At 48.4% G+C, this 17,618-nt stretch overlaps 1 protein-coding gene across 9 annotated transcripts in view; it reads left to right on the top strand.

Annotated features, from left to right (window-relative positions):
- LOC144111045 (receptor-type tyrosine-protein phosphatase mu-like) overlaps positions 1–17,618 on the top strand; it is a 392,283-nt gene that overhangs the window by 332,567 nt on the left and 42,098 nt on the right. For all 9 annotated transcript variants that reach the window (XM_077644146.1, XM_077644150.1, XM_077644144.1 and 6 more), the window contains 3 exons: positions 2,706–2,834; positions 4,454–4,611; positions 16,832–16,967. In XM_077644146.1, coding sequence (XP_077500272.1) covers positions 2,706–2,834; positions 4,454–4,611; positions 16,832–16,967 — 423 coding nt within the window. The remainder of the gene's footprint in view (positions 1–2,705; positions 2,835–4,453; positions 4,612–16,831; positions 16,968–17,618) is intronic.

Below are 17,618 nucleotides of genomic sequence, written 5' to 3'. Positions count from 1 at the left end.
TTCTCCACGTATATTCAACGTGCGGCGTGTCCTGAAACTCCCTAGAATATTTGTTTTAAATATCATTGTAAAAGACATCAGATTATAAACTTGAATGCCCAATGCCCTCTATTTTCTTAAATTCAGAAGATTTTACTAACATGTAAGTACTGCAAATGTTCATTTTCTGTTCCTTGCATTATAAGCTAAGCCAGCTGGTATAACGCGCATTGCTGTGAGGTTTAGTGGAGCTCCGTTAAGTTGCGGAAAACTTCTTTTTGCGGTGCTACTTAGTTTCCTGAATGACGTGAAGAAAGTTCATATGCTCACGGGAGGTTTATCGAAAGCAAGAATGAGGCTACAGATATGCAGGAGAATAATGCAAAGCTGGTAGTCATCGCCTCCCAGATACGTTTGCTCGCTCGTAAAGGCCGATTTTATTAAGACAGAGCGCAGTTCCTAATTTTGCTTTGCTGGCAGTGAGTTCATGCTTGCAGGTACTGTAAACAAGTGACTTAATTTTCGCATTGTCATGTGGTGGGATTGGCGGTCGTGAGACGCCGCCAAACTTCAAAATGCCTTTCCAAGAGGAAATCTTGGACGTCGTGTGCGTGCAGCGTGCTCTGCTCCAGCAGCCAGGGTTGGGTTCCGTCTATAACCGTTCCTTTCGCGAATGACATGGCGTGTTTTCCTGGGTAGCAACATGAATTCTTGCTAATGCCGCTGTTGTGCAAACTTAAAGCAGCTGCGCTTGATATTTCAGTAGCTATATTTGCTCTGCAGAATCCTTTACTCTTTGAAACTCGCCATCCAAGTATTACATGCCGCATATCATTCTACACACTCCCAAATAACCTGCCGGAAGACGAACTACAGAAGCTGAAAGCCTTGCTTTTTAGCCAAATATAAGGGTGGAACCTGTTGACGTTTGTGCTCGAAGCATACGTTCGACCATACACAGTCCGGCTCAAGGAGTGAGCGCGCAAACGTTAATCCGTTGTTTCAGATTTCGCCCATGGGAAAGGGGCTGACTGCGCGGTCTTTGTGTAATGCGTAAAGGGCAAAATATAAAGGCCTGACAGTTACCACTGACGCGGGCCGAATTGGGAGCGAGCGCGCGTTCTCCTTTGGAGTGAACGGCGGTCGCAGCGGCGGAGCGGTGTGGCAGTGGCGACCCCACCGAGGTGCGGCGGGAGCCGGAAACAGACCACATTGCGAAGGCCGTAAGAAGAAAAGCGCGCGCTCTCGTCGAGACCGGCCGTGATCCGTTGTCGAGTTACAAACCCTCAAGATACGTCCATCCCTAACCACCATACGGCACCGAGACGGCTTCATTGGCACGCGTCAGGTGGTTGTTTCTACAATGCTATTGTAAATGGCACTACAAGTCTCCATGCGAGATATGATGTTTTCTAGTTGCTGCCACAGGTGGCGCTCTGATCTCAAGGGTGGTAGCAGACCCCACTAAAATCTCGAAACCTGTTGAGTAAGAGCTCACGCTCTTAAAACGCTAGAGCCAGTTTCTTGACGGGACACCGAGGACAAGTTGGTCTGCATCCATAGATGCCTCTTTCACTGAAATCGGAGCTTTCATCGGGTAGAAAGCGCCAGAAAAACAAGTGTAGCCTGTTCTGGCCGCTTTTGCTAGCAACTGCATCGGTGTCAAGACGGTGACAGTTGTTGCGTGCGGATCGCTTAGGGTCTGTCATTCACTCTAAACGGTGCTCATGGAGTCCTTTTTCATCTGCCGGCAATAATTTTAATCATGTGACAGGAATAAAAATGTTCCATATTTAAATGCAGTTCTGTCAACAATAAATATGTGCTTTCTTGCCGGACATCCGCGCAACCAGAAAGAGAAATTGTTTTTGCTGAGAAGGAAAATTGTGGCTCCCATCCACGCTCTGAAGGTGGTTGGACAGTGAAGCTGTAAAAACGACACCCAGTTACCCACTGCGACTTCACTTTCAAATACGTGGCTCTACAAAGAGGGAAACCAGAGACAATTGAAATGTACTTATATTACTCTTTATTACTTTCCAACGACTTCACGACTGCATTGTGATTAGTGTGATATGCAGTGAGATTTTCAGTTACAACTGTTGAGATATTATTTGCTAAGGTTAAATCAATGCATGCACCATGAATGGTGGTTGGTTGAGTTGCATTGGTGAAACGATGTTCCCATTGTTCACACTGGCCTTATCATCCATTATGTGGTTTTGATGCTTGTTGTGTGTTTTTCCTTAATGAAAACGAGTACAAAGCTGCATGCTGTACGCCTGTTTTCTAAGGAGATTTGCCTAGTCTATGTTTTCATTTTGTATTTTATTCTTTTCTATTTTTATTTTTTATTTTTGCCATAATTTAGATTTTTCTTTTTATGTATTTTTTTTATTTGTAATGTTTTTATTTTTAGTTTTACTTCTGACCTTTTTATTTGTTTTACGTTACGACTGCTTTATGATCAGTATGATATACGATTTCTATGCTGTAGAGTACTTTTCCAGTCGGAGTAGCATTCAATTTTTAGCGTGGCCTTTTTTGCTGACGACGCCGACGACAAGAAAATTTCTTCGGACGGTAGAGGTGTACAGCTTCGCCGTGAAAATTGGACGTGGTTGTCTTCAGTGACCAGTGGTGCATTCATTGCCGTTGCTGCTGCTGCTGCATGTTCGTTGCCCGGACAGAACGAGTGTTCATGCTGAGCCCTGGCCTATGCGCAGACGTGTCCTGTGTTCTGGCCTCAGACCGGCAGCATGCATCACCGGCACCTGCGCATAGACCACGTGTCCACAGACGTCGTCACTGGCGGAGTGCTGCAGCGCAAGTTCAAGCTCAGGAACACCGCCAAGGTATGCGCCCTTTACTCACATCGAACAGAGCAGTTCCGTGAAACCGCAGGGCAGCTACGTCGGCGTTCTAAAGTGGCCGCCAGTAGAGAATCACCGCTCAGTTAGCGGGTGATTAATCTTTAGTGTCCACCAAAATATAGCCTACAAATGAAAGCTACACAGATTTTATAGAGGCTTCGCAAGTGAAGAAAAATTCGTCCGGTTCTCGAACAACGCCTTTCCGGAGCAGTGGCCGTATCACCGAACTAACCAAGATGGCTAGCATATGGTTTGCCGAGGCGGGATTGATCAACGGCTCGAAGCAGGAGCAGTGTAAGTCGAGTGAATTTTAGGGGACTCCTCCAATATGGAGTACGTTTCAGTTAGAGCATCTGTTCGCGCATAATATCGTGGAGATATGCCAGCCATTCTTCCCGCATTGAGTTGGCTCTCATTTAAGGTCATCTGTTTCGTACAAGACGTCTTGTAAGCGTGGGGCACCTAAATATCGCCATATATGCCAGAGGTGGCATAATTGTTCTCTGCACTCGAGCATTGCTTGGCTGTCTGCTTGGCATTCACATTGTCCCTACTAGTCACAATATGCCTTGTGCGATTACTAAACCAGGAAAGGCTGCTTAATGCCCCAGGAGTACGTAAGTTGCGCCGCCTTTTCTCATTTCCCCACTCGCATACCCTCTGAACCCCGTCCACCCTTGAACCACTTTCTGCTTAGCCACCTGCACCCAACTGTAGCGGACAGAGTGGGTTAGGGAACAAATGCGAGTTAATGACGTCCTAGTTGAAAACAAGAGGAAGAAAAGTGCTTGGGTAGGGCATGTTGTGCGAAGGCAAGATAACCGTCGGTCCTTGAGGGCAACGGAGTGGATTCCAAGAGAAAGTAAGCGTAGCAGGGGACGGCATAAGGTTAGGTGGGCGGATTTGATCAAGAACTTTGCGGGGATAAGTGGCCACAGCTGGCAAAAGACAGGGTTAATTAGAGAGACATGGGGGAGGCCTTTGCCCTGCAGTGGGCGTAGTCAAGCTGATGATGATGATGATGAGTTTTTCAGTGCGCCAAATTTTCTGTATCGCTTAGCTGGAGCCCCTGACCGGCTGGACGACTAGCCAGCTTTGCTGTGCCACGGATCGTCATCGCGCCAAAGAAGATAAAAAAAAATGTTGGCTCTCGTCGCAGCGCGGGCACAATTGCGCATAGCATGACGTTCAGTGTGTGGTACCTGGCGTGCATCACAAGCGACGAGCTTCATGCATGCACAAAGTTAGCGCTAAAAAATTTGGGATGCACTGCGTGAGGAAGGGAACGCGTTAAAGATCCCCAAGTGGGGAAATTATTCCGGAGCCTCCACTACTGCACCTCTTTCTCTTTCTTGTTTCACTACCACCTTCCTCCCTTCTCTCACTACGTGGCTGACCAAGAACTGACATAGCTGCTGAGCTGAGCCATTTTCTTTCCTCAAGGCCTACCATTGTGTAAACATTGTGTAAGCATTCAGCGCACATTTAGGGTAAGACAGGCGCCAACTGAACTCGCGAGCCGTTAGCACGGTGAAGGCGGGCAGCATGATCCGAGGCGTAGTGAACCTTTCGTATAGCGCGCCCCGTTCTTCGCTCTACAGTCTCCCAAGTCTCGGCTGCTGAAGCAGTTCCACCTGCAAGGCTGGCGTAAGGGTGATGTGCTCCCACCTTCGGTGGACCTGCTGGTGCGCTTCCTGGCCAAGGTGGAGCGCTGGCAGCGAAAGTGCCCGCCCAAGAACCCCACCATCGTGGCCTGCTTGTGAGTCACACCCCCTGTACTCTGCTGCCTTGACCGCACATAGAGTTCACATGTATATAGACCTGCAACTCTCAGAGTATTTGGGCTGTGGTGACAGCCTTAGCTCTTTAGTGTTCAACGAGGTGTTCGCACAGCTCATTGTCGAATATGGCGCCGCCTGTCGGCCATTTTCCGAAAAGGTCCATGCAGCGAAGGCGTCCACACTCCCGTGTACGCCCTCTATGATATTCTTAATAATTAGCCATCTTGGTAACGCCCACTGGCAGCCTACCGGTACTCTGGGCACAAGATACGGGGCGCATGGATGGATGCATAGAGTTTCTTGCTATTAACTAGAGGGAAAGCTAGCTGGCGCCCCGCTATGGGAGTTTGCATGGAGCTTCCTCGAGACCACCTCAGCCACCATGGGCGCTCTAAGCATCATGGGGCGGAGAGCTACCGACTGCAGAACGACAACTTGTGGCCAAAAAATAATGAAAAAAAACAAGCGTTGTTTGATAATCAAGAATGCCCTGATATTCAATATCCTGTCTATAAATTGCAACAAACGAGCAGAAAAGCATGTACATGTAAAGTTTACCCAAAATAAGCGATAGCTTGCTCTCCTATTGGCCAAGTAATGCAGACCACAAAAGTCAATATTTCGTGCTTAACAGGCACACTTTTAAAAAGAAATATGTTTAAAAAGATGTTGTCGCTTTAACGCTTTCCGAGGTTTTTTGATGGCATTTCGGAAAACAGAAACCTTTTATTGGCGCCGTATGCTGTTGCGTTTTCGCTACTATGGCTTTTGCACGCTACGTTTCCACCAAAGTCTCCTGCGCGCGGGGCGCGCCGTGGTCGGAATGGAACCACTTGACAAAAGTTACCATTTGGACTATCAGGTTCAAAAGAAAAGCCTGGGAATTTCAATTAGAACGAGTTGGATATTTCAGCTTGTTCCAACTGGGTTTTGAAATTGGTTGTAAATCGTTTCAAAAGTGCATAAGAAAAACTTATATGTGAAGACTGCAGAGCAATGCTCAGCTAGGTACCTACGTTTTCACAGAATTGTGTATGCCGTCATGGAAATCGACACACACATATACAAGCATACATCACGCACAAGAAGCACATATATACTATGGTTGAGCATTAGTAATATATGGCTCAAGTTTACATCCACAGGACAGACTACTGCTCCTATATATATGCCCCAAATATAACACAATCATACTAGGGCCAGTGGCGCTTGCCCATTTAACGCAGTTATTTCATATAATTTCGACCGCAGTGACTTAGCAAATGATGAATTGAGTTCAGTAGGTTAAGCTGCTGATAGTTCTTATCTTAAGGATCGTTTTAGTCTTGCCTTGGTTGCCGAATATGCAAATGTTCGTATGGATTGTGGCCCAGCTGTGGCCACTTACAGTCTAGTGGTACCACTTGAAAGCAGGTGGGACCACTTATAAAACTACTTGCTTTGAAGTGGCACCACTTGAAAGCAAGTGGGACCATTTGGAATCTCACTTCATCTTTTCACCTGGCGAGTAACGGCACTCTGTGTTGCTGAAAAAAACCGACTGTCCCACACCAAGTAACTCACTGCCCCATGATGCTTTGAGCGCGCATGGTTGCTGAGATGTAGGGCCGCCAGCTTTCCCTCTAGTTAATAGTAAGAAACTTTATGGATGGATGGAAGGTAGGAGCGTCCCCTTTGAAACGGGATGATGGTAGTTGCCACCATGCTCAGCTTTTTTTCCTTTATTTTTGTTTCACTGCGCTCTAGGTTGTTATTTAAAAAACTCGCTATTTCCTTTAAGTACGCCTACCTGCACTTTTAACCTTGTGTCACCTCTCTGCTTTTGAGCCACCAATCTTCTAATCGCTTCTTGCTAATTTCCGCCGCATATTTATTTACACGACCATTGTTATCTCTAAACCTTAGGGCCTCAGGAAGAGTGACTGTGCCTGCATCCGCATTGGGATGGATGCCATCACATTTTAGTATGAGGTGTTCTATTGTTTCTGAAGATTTACCATACACAGCACACGTGTCATTTTCGTTAAATTTCTTCTTGTAGCTGCGTGTTCTAAGACCCCCTGACCTAGCTTCAAAGAGTAGGGCTCTGCCTCTTGACGTTATCATAAAACACTTCCTTCCTGCTTTGCTTTTTCCTATATCGATATAGTTCTACACTATGCTTCTTTTACATTGAATTTATCCAATTTTTGCCTTCCGCGTTTTTCACCTGTCGCTTAATGCTCTTTCTTTCTCCGTCCTTCGACAACAGCGATCTCTTTCGATCACGTGATTCTATCTTGTAAAATTGTCGCTGCTAGAAGCCATGGCACTTATGCAGCGTTTTCGAGATCAGGGTATTCTCGGAAATGCAAAAATATTCTCTTTAAAGTGATTGTAACGCTTGTAGCTGTTGAAATTTTGTGTGCCACTTTCAGTGCAAGCATTCTCGGCGCTTTAGCCCTCTTCTTGCCCAGCTCGCGCGCGAGATGTCTGCCACCAACAGCCTTGGTGTGAAATGGTCTCCAAGACGGCAACTGGTTTCTGGAAAGGCAGGTGCCCTTTCGGCCCACATATGGCGCTGCACTTGTGTGCCATCGAATGAGCTTTGGTGCTATCGGAGCAAGCTGAACATCTCCAGATTAGCTTGGCCGGTGTTAGTCGCTGCTGCTTCACCTTCGAAGCAGATCGGCCGTTTGGAAAACGCTGCCTCGTGCCACCGAGCGCAGGCCGTCACAAACGAAAAGTCCGTCTTGCCCGACCTGCGTTCTTAATAAGGGAGTAATTACTCATTGACATGCACCCGAGCGCAGCCATACGACTGCAAAGGAAATCTATACAGCTTTCTACCCCGCAGGGGCAACTTGAGTATTCAGGTGCTGGTGCCTGGCGACACCACGTACCCCACATCCCATACCAAAGCTGTCATCCGCACCGTGGTGATAGGTGCTAAGCTGAAGCGTAGAAACCATGAACGGGGGTGGTCGGGGCCATGGTCAAGATCTGGCCGAAGGGCTCCCAGTCTATTTACTAGTCGGGTGGCTCCGGGACCTCGCTGTGAGTAAGATAGTGAACCACAGGCGACATTTCAGAAACCGTCGGCACACCCATGTCGTATGAGTAATTCTTCTTCCAAAAAACCTGATCGGTCCCTGACAAGTAGCCGCACCGATGAAACCTTCGCCAGTACCCGACCTGTCTGACCATTTTCCCCATTTCGTGGTTGTTCATGCTCTCGTAGAAAATGACCGAGTTGCCGGAGTGTTCGTTTTTGTTATCGCTAGAACCATTGAGAAAATGATTGAAAAAAAGTACAAAGCAAAAAACTTTCATCTGGTGACCTTATTGAAGTGTCCCAGAAAGACCAATCTCACATACTTCTAAGACAAAACCAGTTTTCTCACCTCCTTGTGACCATCACTCCCCACCGAAATCTAAATACAGTGCAAGGCGCCATATTAGAAAGCGATCTGATCCAAAAAACAGAAACTGACCTCCTGGAAGGCTTCTGAGATCAAAGTGTCATAACTCTTCGCCGCATCACCATAAGGTGGAACGGTGAAGCGGAGGTGACACCCCATATCTTCCGAACATTTGAACGGTCCCGTCTTCCAGATGCTATGAAAGCGGGGTTCATCCAAAGCAAAGTTCGTCACTATATCCCAAACTTGAGAAGATGTTTCAATTCTCAAAAGTATGGACATGGATCCAAACCATGCCACGGAAAACTCACCTGTGCAAAATGTGGCGCCCATGAGCACCCAACTGAAAACTGCAGTGCTGCTCAGTTAGAATGTCCAAACTATCACGGGCCACACGCAGCATACTCAGGATCGTATAAGGGATTTCAAGAGAGAGAGAGAAAGACAAACGGAAAGGCAGGGATGTTAACTAGGCAGCGCCCGTTATGCTGCCCTACACGTGAGAAGGGGAACAGAGGGAGAGATATAAAGGGGAGAGAACAAAGGGGGATGATCACTTTTCCACATACCCGTTGGCCATTACTTGCAGGGTACACAGGGCACACACTGACAGTTCACAACCTTGCACTCAGTCCTGTGTCCTTCAAGAACTTTAAAAGTGCCTTCAAAGCTATCCCCTGCAACGAAGGCTTACTCCAGGGACCCAGAATCTTGGCTTCACTAAGGGGCCGAGGATCTAAACGGTGGAGTGTTGCATCCAGCAGTGCACGCTCACACTGGAACCGAAGGCAGTTACAAAGAAGGTGTTCTCTAGTTCCATAGCACCCACACATCTCACACATAGGAGAGTCTGCCATTGCGATTAAGTGGGAGTAGGCATTTGTGAACGCCACTCCAGCCACAGGCGGCACAACAGCGTAGCATCGCAGCGGGAGAGGCCAGACGGAGGACTGAGTTGGAGTAAGGGGTCTAGGCGGTGCAGACAGCATGTGGAGTTGCCAGTAGAAGACCATGACGCCAAAAGCTCTCTTCAGCCAAGCATTCGCAGATGTCTTGCTGCGTCGGCTCTTGTCAACGGTATCTGGACAATGTTGGAACTGCCGTGAGCCACTCGAGCTGCAGCGTCAGCTGCATTGTTTCCGGCAATGCCAGAGTGTCCCGGTATCCACTGGAAGACGATGTCATGACCCTCTCCTGCGCCTGGTGTTGGAGATGTCATAATTCAGCTACGAGTTGATCGTGATCGCCATGGTGTAAAGCAGAATTAGGACACTGTAGGGCTGCTTTTGAGTCGCAGAACACAGCCCATTTGTGTGGCGTTTGAGCACCGATGTACTGCACAGCCGCACGAAGAGCGGCCAATTCTGACCCGGTGGATGTTGTCTGATGCGAAGTTTGCTGGATAATACTGGTCTGTCTCGCAGGAATGGCCACGGCGTAAGTTGAAGTTGTACCTGAGACCGAACCATATGTATACACATGAGTGCGGTCACTATATGCGGCGTGAAGTAAGTAGAGTGTCAACTGTGTAATGGCCGGTGTCGATAAGCTCGATTTTTCCGTCATGCCCGGAATTGTAAGGCGTAAGCATGGCTCCCGCAGCCACCACAGCGCAGAGGAATGCCGTGCTGCCGGGGCGAAGTGTGATGGCATGAACGACTGGTGGGCTGCTATAACATTTAAAAACGCCGTGTGTGGTGTTTGAACCATCACTGACACGAGGTGCGGCTGGGGAATCCTTGTTAGATGGTGTACGTGGATCCGTATGGGTGTCAGGGGTTACATACGTCGAGAGTGGGTAGTCCTGGGCGATTGCAATGGTAGCAACTGTTCATGCGCTGCGGGGGAGACCGAGGCTTGTTTGATTGATTGATTGATTGATTGATTGATTGATTCAATTTTATTTCTCAACATTTATTTCTCAACAAAAGAACCAACATTCATTATTGCAGCTCACAACTCATACACAACGATAGACCTTGCTGTTGGCTCTCCATTGCTTTTGCAGCTACAGAGTGTGCTGTTATTTCTAATCTCTACGGAAGTGACCACTTTCCACTTTCTTTAGAATAAGCAGAAAATATCAACCCGAGGGTAAATAATCCTAGGAAGTTTAAAGAACAGATCGCAGATTGGAAGATGTTCTGGCAACTCTCAGCAACTCTCTCTCTCTCCTGTCTGGATACGTGCTGCTGTGGTCTCGCACAGAAGACGAAACTAGCAAAGTGTTAGTTTGCATACGTCAAGACATTGCGCACGTCCGCCAAGTTCTACAGCCACACAACACAAACCATTACATCTGTTTGACAGTCACGCTAAAAGGACGGGTCTTTTCGATAATCGGTGCCTACATTCCACCTAGAGATGCCATTGATACTTCGTACCTATATTGAGCCATCCAGAGTTGACCAGCTCCTCATATTATAGTGGGCGATTTTAATGCTCATCACCCTCAGTGGGGCAGTGCTGTTATGAATAACCGAGGCAGGAACCTGTTTGACTTTATGTGCTCCCAGAACTTCATCAATATCAACGATGGTTCACCTACGTTTCTGCGTGGCACGTCGTACAGCAGCTGCTTGGATCTGGCGTTTGTTTCAGCAACTCTCCAGTTTTACGTCAGCTGGTGCAGTGACGTGGAAACACATGGGAGTGACCACATTCCAACGTATGTTTGCGTCAAGTGGTACGCACCTGCTACTCCGTCTCGCGTGCGATATACAGACTGGCCTGCCTTTAGGTCGTCCGTGGAGATTTCCTGTGTGGACCTCTCAACACCATCTAAAATAGAAGGCCTGATTACGTCCTCTCTCAGTGAGACCACGCGGTATATATGAGCGCCTAGGCCAGGGTCTACTGTTGACGTGGAATTCGAAAGACTACGCGCAGTCCGTCGGCGCGCCGGAAGGAAATACGGAAGAACCAAATCCACGTATGATCTTGCCCTTTGTCGCCGAGCTCAACGACAAATAAAGCGCCACCTAGCGAGACTAGGGAGACAACGTTGGAGGCAGTTCTGTTCATCGCTGGACCCTCGCAAACCACTGTCGCGTATTTGGCATGTAGCCAGGAGCTTGCGTTCACCCCACCAGGAACGCTATCCTTTCCATGCCCTGTCTATTTACCAACGCCGTAATAATGTAGAGGTAACAGAAGAATTCTGCAAAATGGTTGTGGGCACACCTATGCTACCATCAACCAGTTTGGAGGCTTTTGTACCACCTTCACAAGATGACCACTACGACATGATATTCACGATGCCTGAACTAGAAGCTGCTCTTTCCTCGTGTAGGCGTCCATCTGCACCTGGTCCTGACGGGATTTCGTACGCGTCCCTCTCTCAACTTGGCATGGAAGGCCGAACTGTGCTGCTCAGTTACTACAATGATACTTGGGCTTCCGGAATCGTTCCAGAACACTGAAAGATCAGCCGCCTGGTTGTACTTTGGAAGCCTGGCAAACCTCCTTATGAGCTTACCTCATACCGGCCAGTTGCACTAGCAAGCTGCGTCGGCAAAGTTATGGAGCGAATGGTGCTGGCGTGGCTCGAATGGTTTTTAGAGCAGAATGCTCTCTATCCGGATATGATGACCGGGTTCCGGAAGGGACGTTCTTCGATTGGCAGCGTAATCGACCTCATATCGACAGTGGAACATGAAAAACGTAGTCGCCGACTCGTCGCTGCTGTCTTCTTGGACATCAAAGGGGCCTACGATAATGTACTTCATGACGCCATCATTGATGCCCTTGACGGCATTGGCGTCAACCCGTCATCAGGTTTGCCGTGGAGTTCCTCAGGGAGGAGTTCTCTGTCCAACACAATTTAACGCGGCGTTTATTGGACTGGTGAGTGAACTTCCCACTCCCATTTACATCAGTGCCTATGCTGATTATATCTGCATCGGGGCTTCGCGTTCGACACGTCCGCAAATGCGCTTGAGATCACAGCGTGCCGTGTCATCTACTTCACGGCACCTACGGCGTCAGGGTTTGCACTTGGCAGCTGAAAAATGTTCTTTGGTCGCATTCACGCGCAAGTCTGTCTGCCGCTACCCGGTAACACTTCAAGGGGTTGTAATACCATACGTCTCCCACCCCAGATTTTTGGGCATTATCATTGACCGTGATCGCTCATGGTCGAGGCGGCATATAAATATGCTAAAGAAAAGACTCACTCTTTTTTGCCATGTGCTTCGCTTTGTGGCAGGCATTAAATGGGACCCAAGGGAGCGCTCCTTGCTATGACTTTGCTATACTCTCTTTATAGGCTACATTCGTTACAGCCTCCCTGTACTCTCTACGATGAGCATTTCCTGCTTGCGGATATTAGAGAGTGTTCAAGCACAGGCGCTCAAGACATGCCTCGGATTATCACGTTGTGGTTCGAACAAAGGCACGATTGAGGAATCTCGTGCGTGCCCAATATCGGTCTACCTGTCACACGAACCACTTCGTGTATATTTACGTGCGCTTACACGGCACCGCTGTCACCCACTGACGAAGATTTTTGATGAGCGACCGGACAGCAGTTTTGCACGCGCACTGCGCTTCCATCGCTCCGAATTGCCATCAGACTACGCCCTGCCGCATCATTTCTTGCAGCCCCATGGGTAATGGCTCAGCCTTCAGTCTGCCTACATGTCCCTGGCATAATCAAGAAGTCTGCGATGCCGGTTAGCGGACTGAAGCAACTCGCACTTGCCTACATCTGGTCAGAATACCACAAATGTGTGCACGTCTACACAGATGAATCTGCGTCTCCAAATGCATCAACAGCAGCTTTCGCAATCCCTGCACAACAGACGACCCGCAGATTCATTTTGGGATACAAGTCTACTTCAACCGCTGCAGAGCTTGTGGGCCTTCGGGAATCGATTCGCCACATCTGCGGAGAGCCGCCTCAGGAGGGGTGCATTTTTACCGACTGTAAACCTGCGCTACACATTTTAGGATGCTTCCTACGCCACACAGCCTACCAAGCTCTGGCTCTTGATATCATTAGTCTCGTATCATTCGCTCAGGGAAACGGCCACCGTATAGTGTTTCAGTGGATCTCCGGACACTGCGGACTCGATGGAAATGAGACCGCCGACGCTGAAGCAAGGAGCGCCTTCAGCAGTGGCCTGCGTACAGCTGTACCGTTCTCTATAGTGGACACAACTTGTCTCCTTCCGGAATTGATGAGGAGGGCGACGGCTAGGTACTGGACCCTGCCAGACACCCGCCATATCCGCCTTAAACGGCTAGATCCGACGATGACCTTTTCAGTTCCTCGCGGAATACCTCGCCCTATCGCATGCGTTATCCGTAGACTGGCGGAAAATCTTCAAGCGCCGACCAATAGTTAAAAAATGACGTTTCGGCCCCGGCTTACGGGGGCCTTGTTGTGAACAAGGCCCCCGTAAGCCGGGGCCGAAACGTCATCTTTTTATCGATTGGTCGGCGCTTGAAGATTTTCCGCCATGAACATACCCGACCAGACGGGTTTCCGTCGAACCCTGGATTTCATGTTATCCGTAGACTACGTTTAAACGTGGCATTCACGCGCAAATACTTGCACTTAATAGGACAAGCGGACTCCCCGGAATGTACCACATGTGGCGTGCTAGAGACTATAGAACATGTTTTAGTGGCGTGTCCAGCGTATGCACGTGAGACTCATACTCGCATCTGCTCTGAAGCCTATGGACACATCGCTCCTCTCTGAGGATTTGATCCTCGGCGCTTGGCCAGATAGTTTTAGATATAAAGGTAACGCGAGCGCTCTCACGCTTTTTGAGCGACACGGACCTTGTCTCGCGTTTTTGATGTCAGAAAGTGTGCCTTGTTTTTTTTAAGTAGTTTTTCATCTCCCTCCTCCCATCATCATCGTCCCCCATCGTGACCTTCTTTTATCTCCTCTTCCCGTCCCCCAGAGCAGAGTAGCAGGCCAGATATTTATTTTTCAGGCCAACCTCTCTGCCCTTCCTATCAATAAACCCCCCTCTCTCTCTCAGCATTGCCCTGTTCATCAATTACAGTGCTAGGCATAGATTGATCTCAATCATTGATCACACTGAACAAAATAGATGCTACACTAATATCCATTCCCAAGACATCAGATGAAATAAAAAACAAACGAAGAGCATGGTGGAATGCGCAGGGCAAAAAAGCTCATCAGAACCAAAATAATGGATTGCCAAAATTTTTTCGTTACCATACGGTTGACAACTTAATAAACTTTAAGCTTGCAAAAGCAAACGGCAGGCGCACTTGACGTATATGCAAACTGGAAAGTTAGCAATTGTCGTTTCTCTCCTTTGTAAATTCTTACACAGATGCACATAAAGTGTACAGTAGACCAAAAACACTTAAAGGTCATAGTACACATCCAATTCCTCTTGTTAGCACTACTCGCGATACATTGGAGCACCAAGCAGATGCACTATGCAAACACTTCGAATACACTTTTAGTTCAGCGCATTATACACATTCTTTGTTTCAATACAAGCTGGCTGAGGAGCGGAAACCAATTTTAAAAAGGTCATCTGTGGGAGCACACAGTAGTCTATTTACTTTACAAAAGTTGAAGGTTGCCTTTGGCATATATGGCAACTCAATAGTAGCAGGCCCTGACATGGTCACATATGGACTGCTCACTCACCTGCATGAAGAAACCCTTGGAACTGTCCACCCGGCTCCACCCGGCTGGGAGCCCATGAGGAGGCATTGCACACACAGCGAGAAAACATCTCGCGCAGGGAAGGAACACTGTGCAGCCCGCAAACCCCATCTACTATTATGTGTCAACAGCAGTTAACCCACGCCGCCGCCATATTGGGGGGCAAGGTTGCATGCCGCTCAGTGCAAACATATGGCTGCGACCACCGTTTGTTTCGTGAGAAGTGGTCGGCATCCGCGTTTTACATGGCGTTACTACATTAGTGATCGCCGGGATGGTACTGGCGAAATGCGCCCCACATCCGCGATTTTCAAGATAAGAGAAAACCGGCTAAACTACCGTACGCCCATGATTGGCCAGAGCCGTGGTGTCCCTCCATTGTTGTTGTTGCCTCTGAACCATTTTCTTCCCATTTTCTCATTTTTCTCCCCATTCTTCCCCTTCTCTCTCTTGGTCTCGCTTCTCTCTTCTTCTCATCGTTGGCTTGGCTTACGGATTTATAAGACTACTGTAGCTAGTACAGCGGGCTTCAGTTACACGACCGCTTGTGCTGGAATCGCCGCACTGAGAGCGCGCCATGAAAGGCCATATACAGCTGCCGCTGTAAAAGGAGTGCGGCCTATCTCGTCGTCGACAGCAGGTGCCAGCACCAAATCCTTGCCCGGATCACCAGGGTGCCAACTCAACCAAGCCTATTCCAACTAACTTCATTCTAATCGCACCGCAGTATTACTAGAAAGCATTTTAAGCTTTTCACTTGTTCTTGCCGGCAGTTACAATCTACAGAACGCTCACGTAAGCAGCATTTTCGAAAAGGAAGTCTGCGTCGTCTTGTACCTTAAACTAAGTTTTCTAAGCACCACAGGAAGGCGATAACACAGCCGCGGCGTTCGACACAGCATTGAGTCTGGCTTACGGCGGCGCCTGGGGCGAAAGTTTTCTAATCTTGAACGGTTTATTCAGTGCTTAGACAGTACTATCCAAAAAATTCAGATGGTACTTAATGCTGCTCACGTGCTGTGAATGCTAAAGCATTATTTTGTCATCGTGAGCGTGAGAGACATCATGAAACTGGCTCGGCCCACTGCAGGGCAGAGGCCACTCCCATGTCTCTCTAATTAACTCTGTCCTTTGCCAGCTGCGGTCACCGTATCCCCGCAAACTTCTTAATCTCATCCGCCCACTTACCATTCTCCCGCCGCCTGGTATGGTTGCTTTCCACTGGAATCCACTCCGTCACCCTTAAGGACCAGCGGATATCTAGCCTTCACATTACATGCCCTGCTCAAGCCCATTTCTTACTCTTGACTTCGACTGTGATGTAATTGACCCGCCTTTGTTTTCTTACCCATTTCGCTTGCTTCCGGTCTCTTAACGTTACACCTATTATTTTTCTTTCCATAGCTCGCTGTGCTGTCCTTAACTTGAGCTGAACCTTTTTGTTAGCCTCCAAATTTAAGATCCATGGGTGTCTACCGGCAAGATACAGCTGTTGTATACTTTTCTCTAGGGGGATATTGGTAGCCTGCTATTCATGATCTGAGAGAACCTGACTTATGCGCTCCGCCCCATTCTTATTCTTCTAGTTATTTCCCTCTCATGATCCGTATCAGTGGTCACTACCTGCCCTAAGTAGACGAATTCCCTAACCATTTCTCTGCTGTTCTCTTGCTTGGCTGCAGTAAGCACTCAGGTTGTAAATAAATGGCAATCAAAATTGGGCAGCAATGAAAATCTGCAAACGGAGATTGACAACAAGTCGAGAGAAAGAAAACATAACCGAAACCACAATACCGCCTAGTTCTGTTCATGAATGGGTCCTGAATTTAGACGAAATATTTTTAAAATGGTCATGGTTTGGCTAGCGGGATAACAACATTGGAAAACACAGCTGTTTCTCTCAGGATGACGCTTTCCGCACCTACGAAGGCAAGCATACGTCCAACCGCCCACGCACGGACTGTACATTCTAAAAGAACGGTATCGTACCCTCCCGAAACGCTAGCTGTATAACAGCTCTCTCGTGTTTGCCCCATTGCAAGTTGGACAGCAATCGTCGAGGGGATTCCCCTCGTACTTCCTCTCAGTGCCCTCGCGGACTGAGTTTGTCTGACGCCGTCCCTCCGTCGCATGCAGCAACGGCGCCACTGCATGCGGCCTGTTCTGCGCCGCCTCCTTCCTGGCGGACCAGCTCAAGTCCGAGCGGCACGCCGACGTCCTCATGGCGGCCCGCACAGTGCGCCAGCACAGGCCCACCTTCCTACCTTCCCTGGTAAGTGTCGAGCACCTCTGCAGCACAGCTCCCCTTCAAACAACATGGGACTGGCTTTCGCAGCTGTGAAATGGACTTTCAAATTGCACTTTTGGAATCTGTAAGGTGCGCAAAAAAAAAAAAAAACATTGTCGGTTAGCACGCGCGTGTAACACGCCATTCAGTAATAGCTGTTTGCAATTTGCAGTTGGAGAAAATGAAAAATGAAAATTTGTTTTAAGGAAAGGAAGTGACGCAGTGACAGTCTGAACCACACCATAAGGGAAGGGATAAAAGAGGGAGTGAAGAAAGAAAGGAAGCAAGAGGGGCCATAGTGGAGGTCTCCGGTAAATAATTTCGACCACCTGGTGGAGAATTGCGTGGCAGCGGGGTTCGAATCCCAGTACCGCGCAATTATCCATCGGGTATGAAAAAAAAACTCCGCGTGTCGATGTAATTGCATAAGCAGGCCTGGTGTGCGGCCTGATCTCGGTGACCAGAACCGACAACGCACTCCCTCAACAGGGGCTAGATTACGCAACTGTCACAAATTCTGTCAAAAGTTATTGACAGTGACATCAAAATGACGACACGATGAGACGTCACCACGTGACGCAACGAGGAATCAGCCAATTACAGCAGGGCGGCGCCCCGAGAGCATTCGAGGGACCG

The sequence above is a fragment of the Amblyomma americanum genome, chromosome 11 (assembly GCF_052857255.1).
Source record: "Amblyomma americanum isolate KBUSLIRL-KWMA chromosome 11, ASM5285725v1, whole genome shotgun sequence".
NCBI lineage: Eukaryota > Metazoa > Arthropoda > Arachnida > Ixodida > Ixodidae > Amblyomma > Amblyomma americanum.
This window is presented reverse-complemented; position numbering and strand designations above follow the sequence as displayed.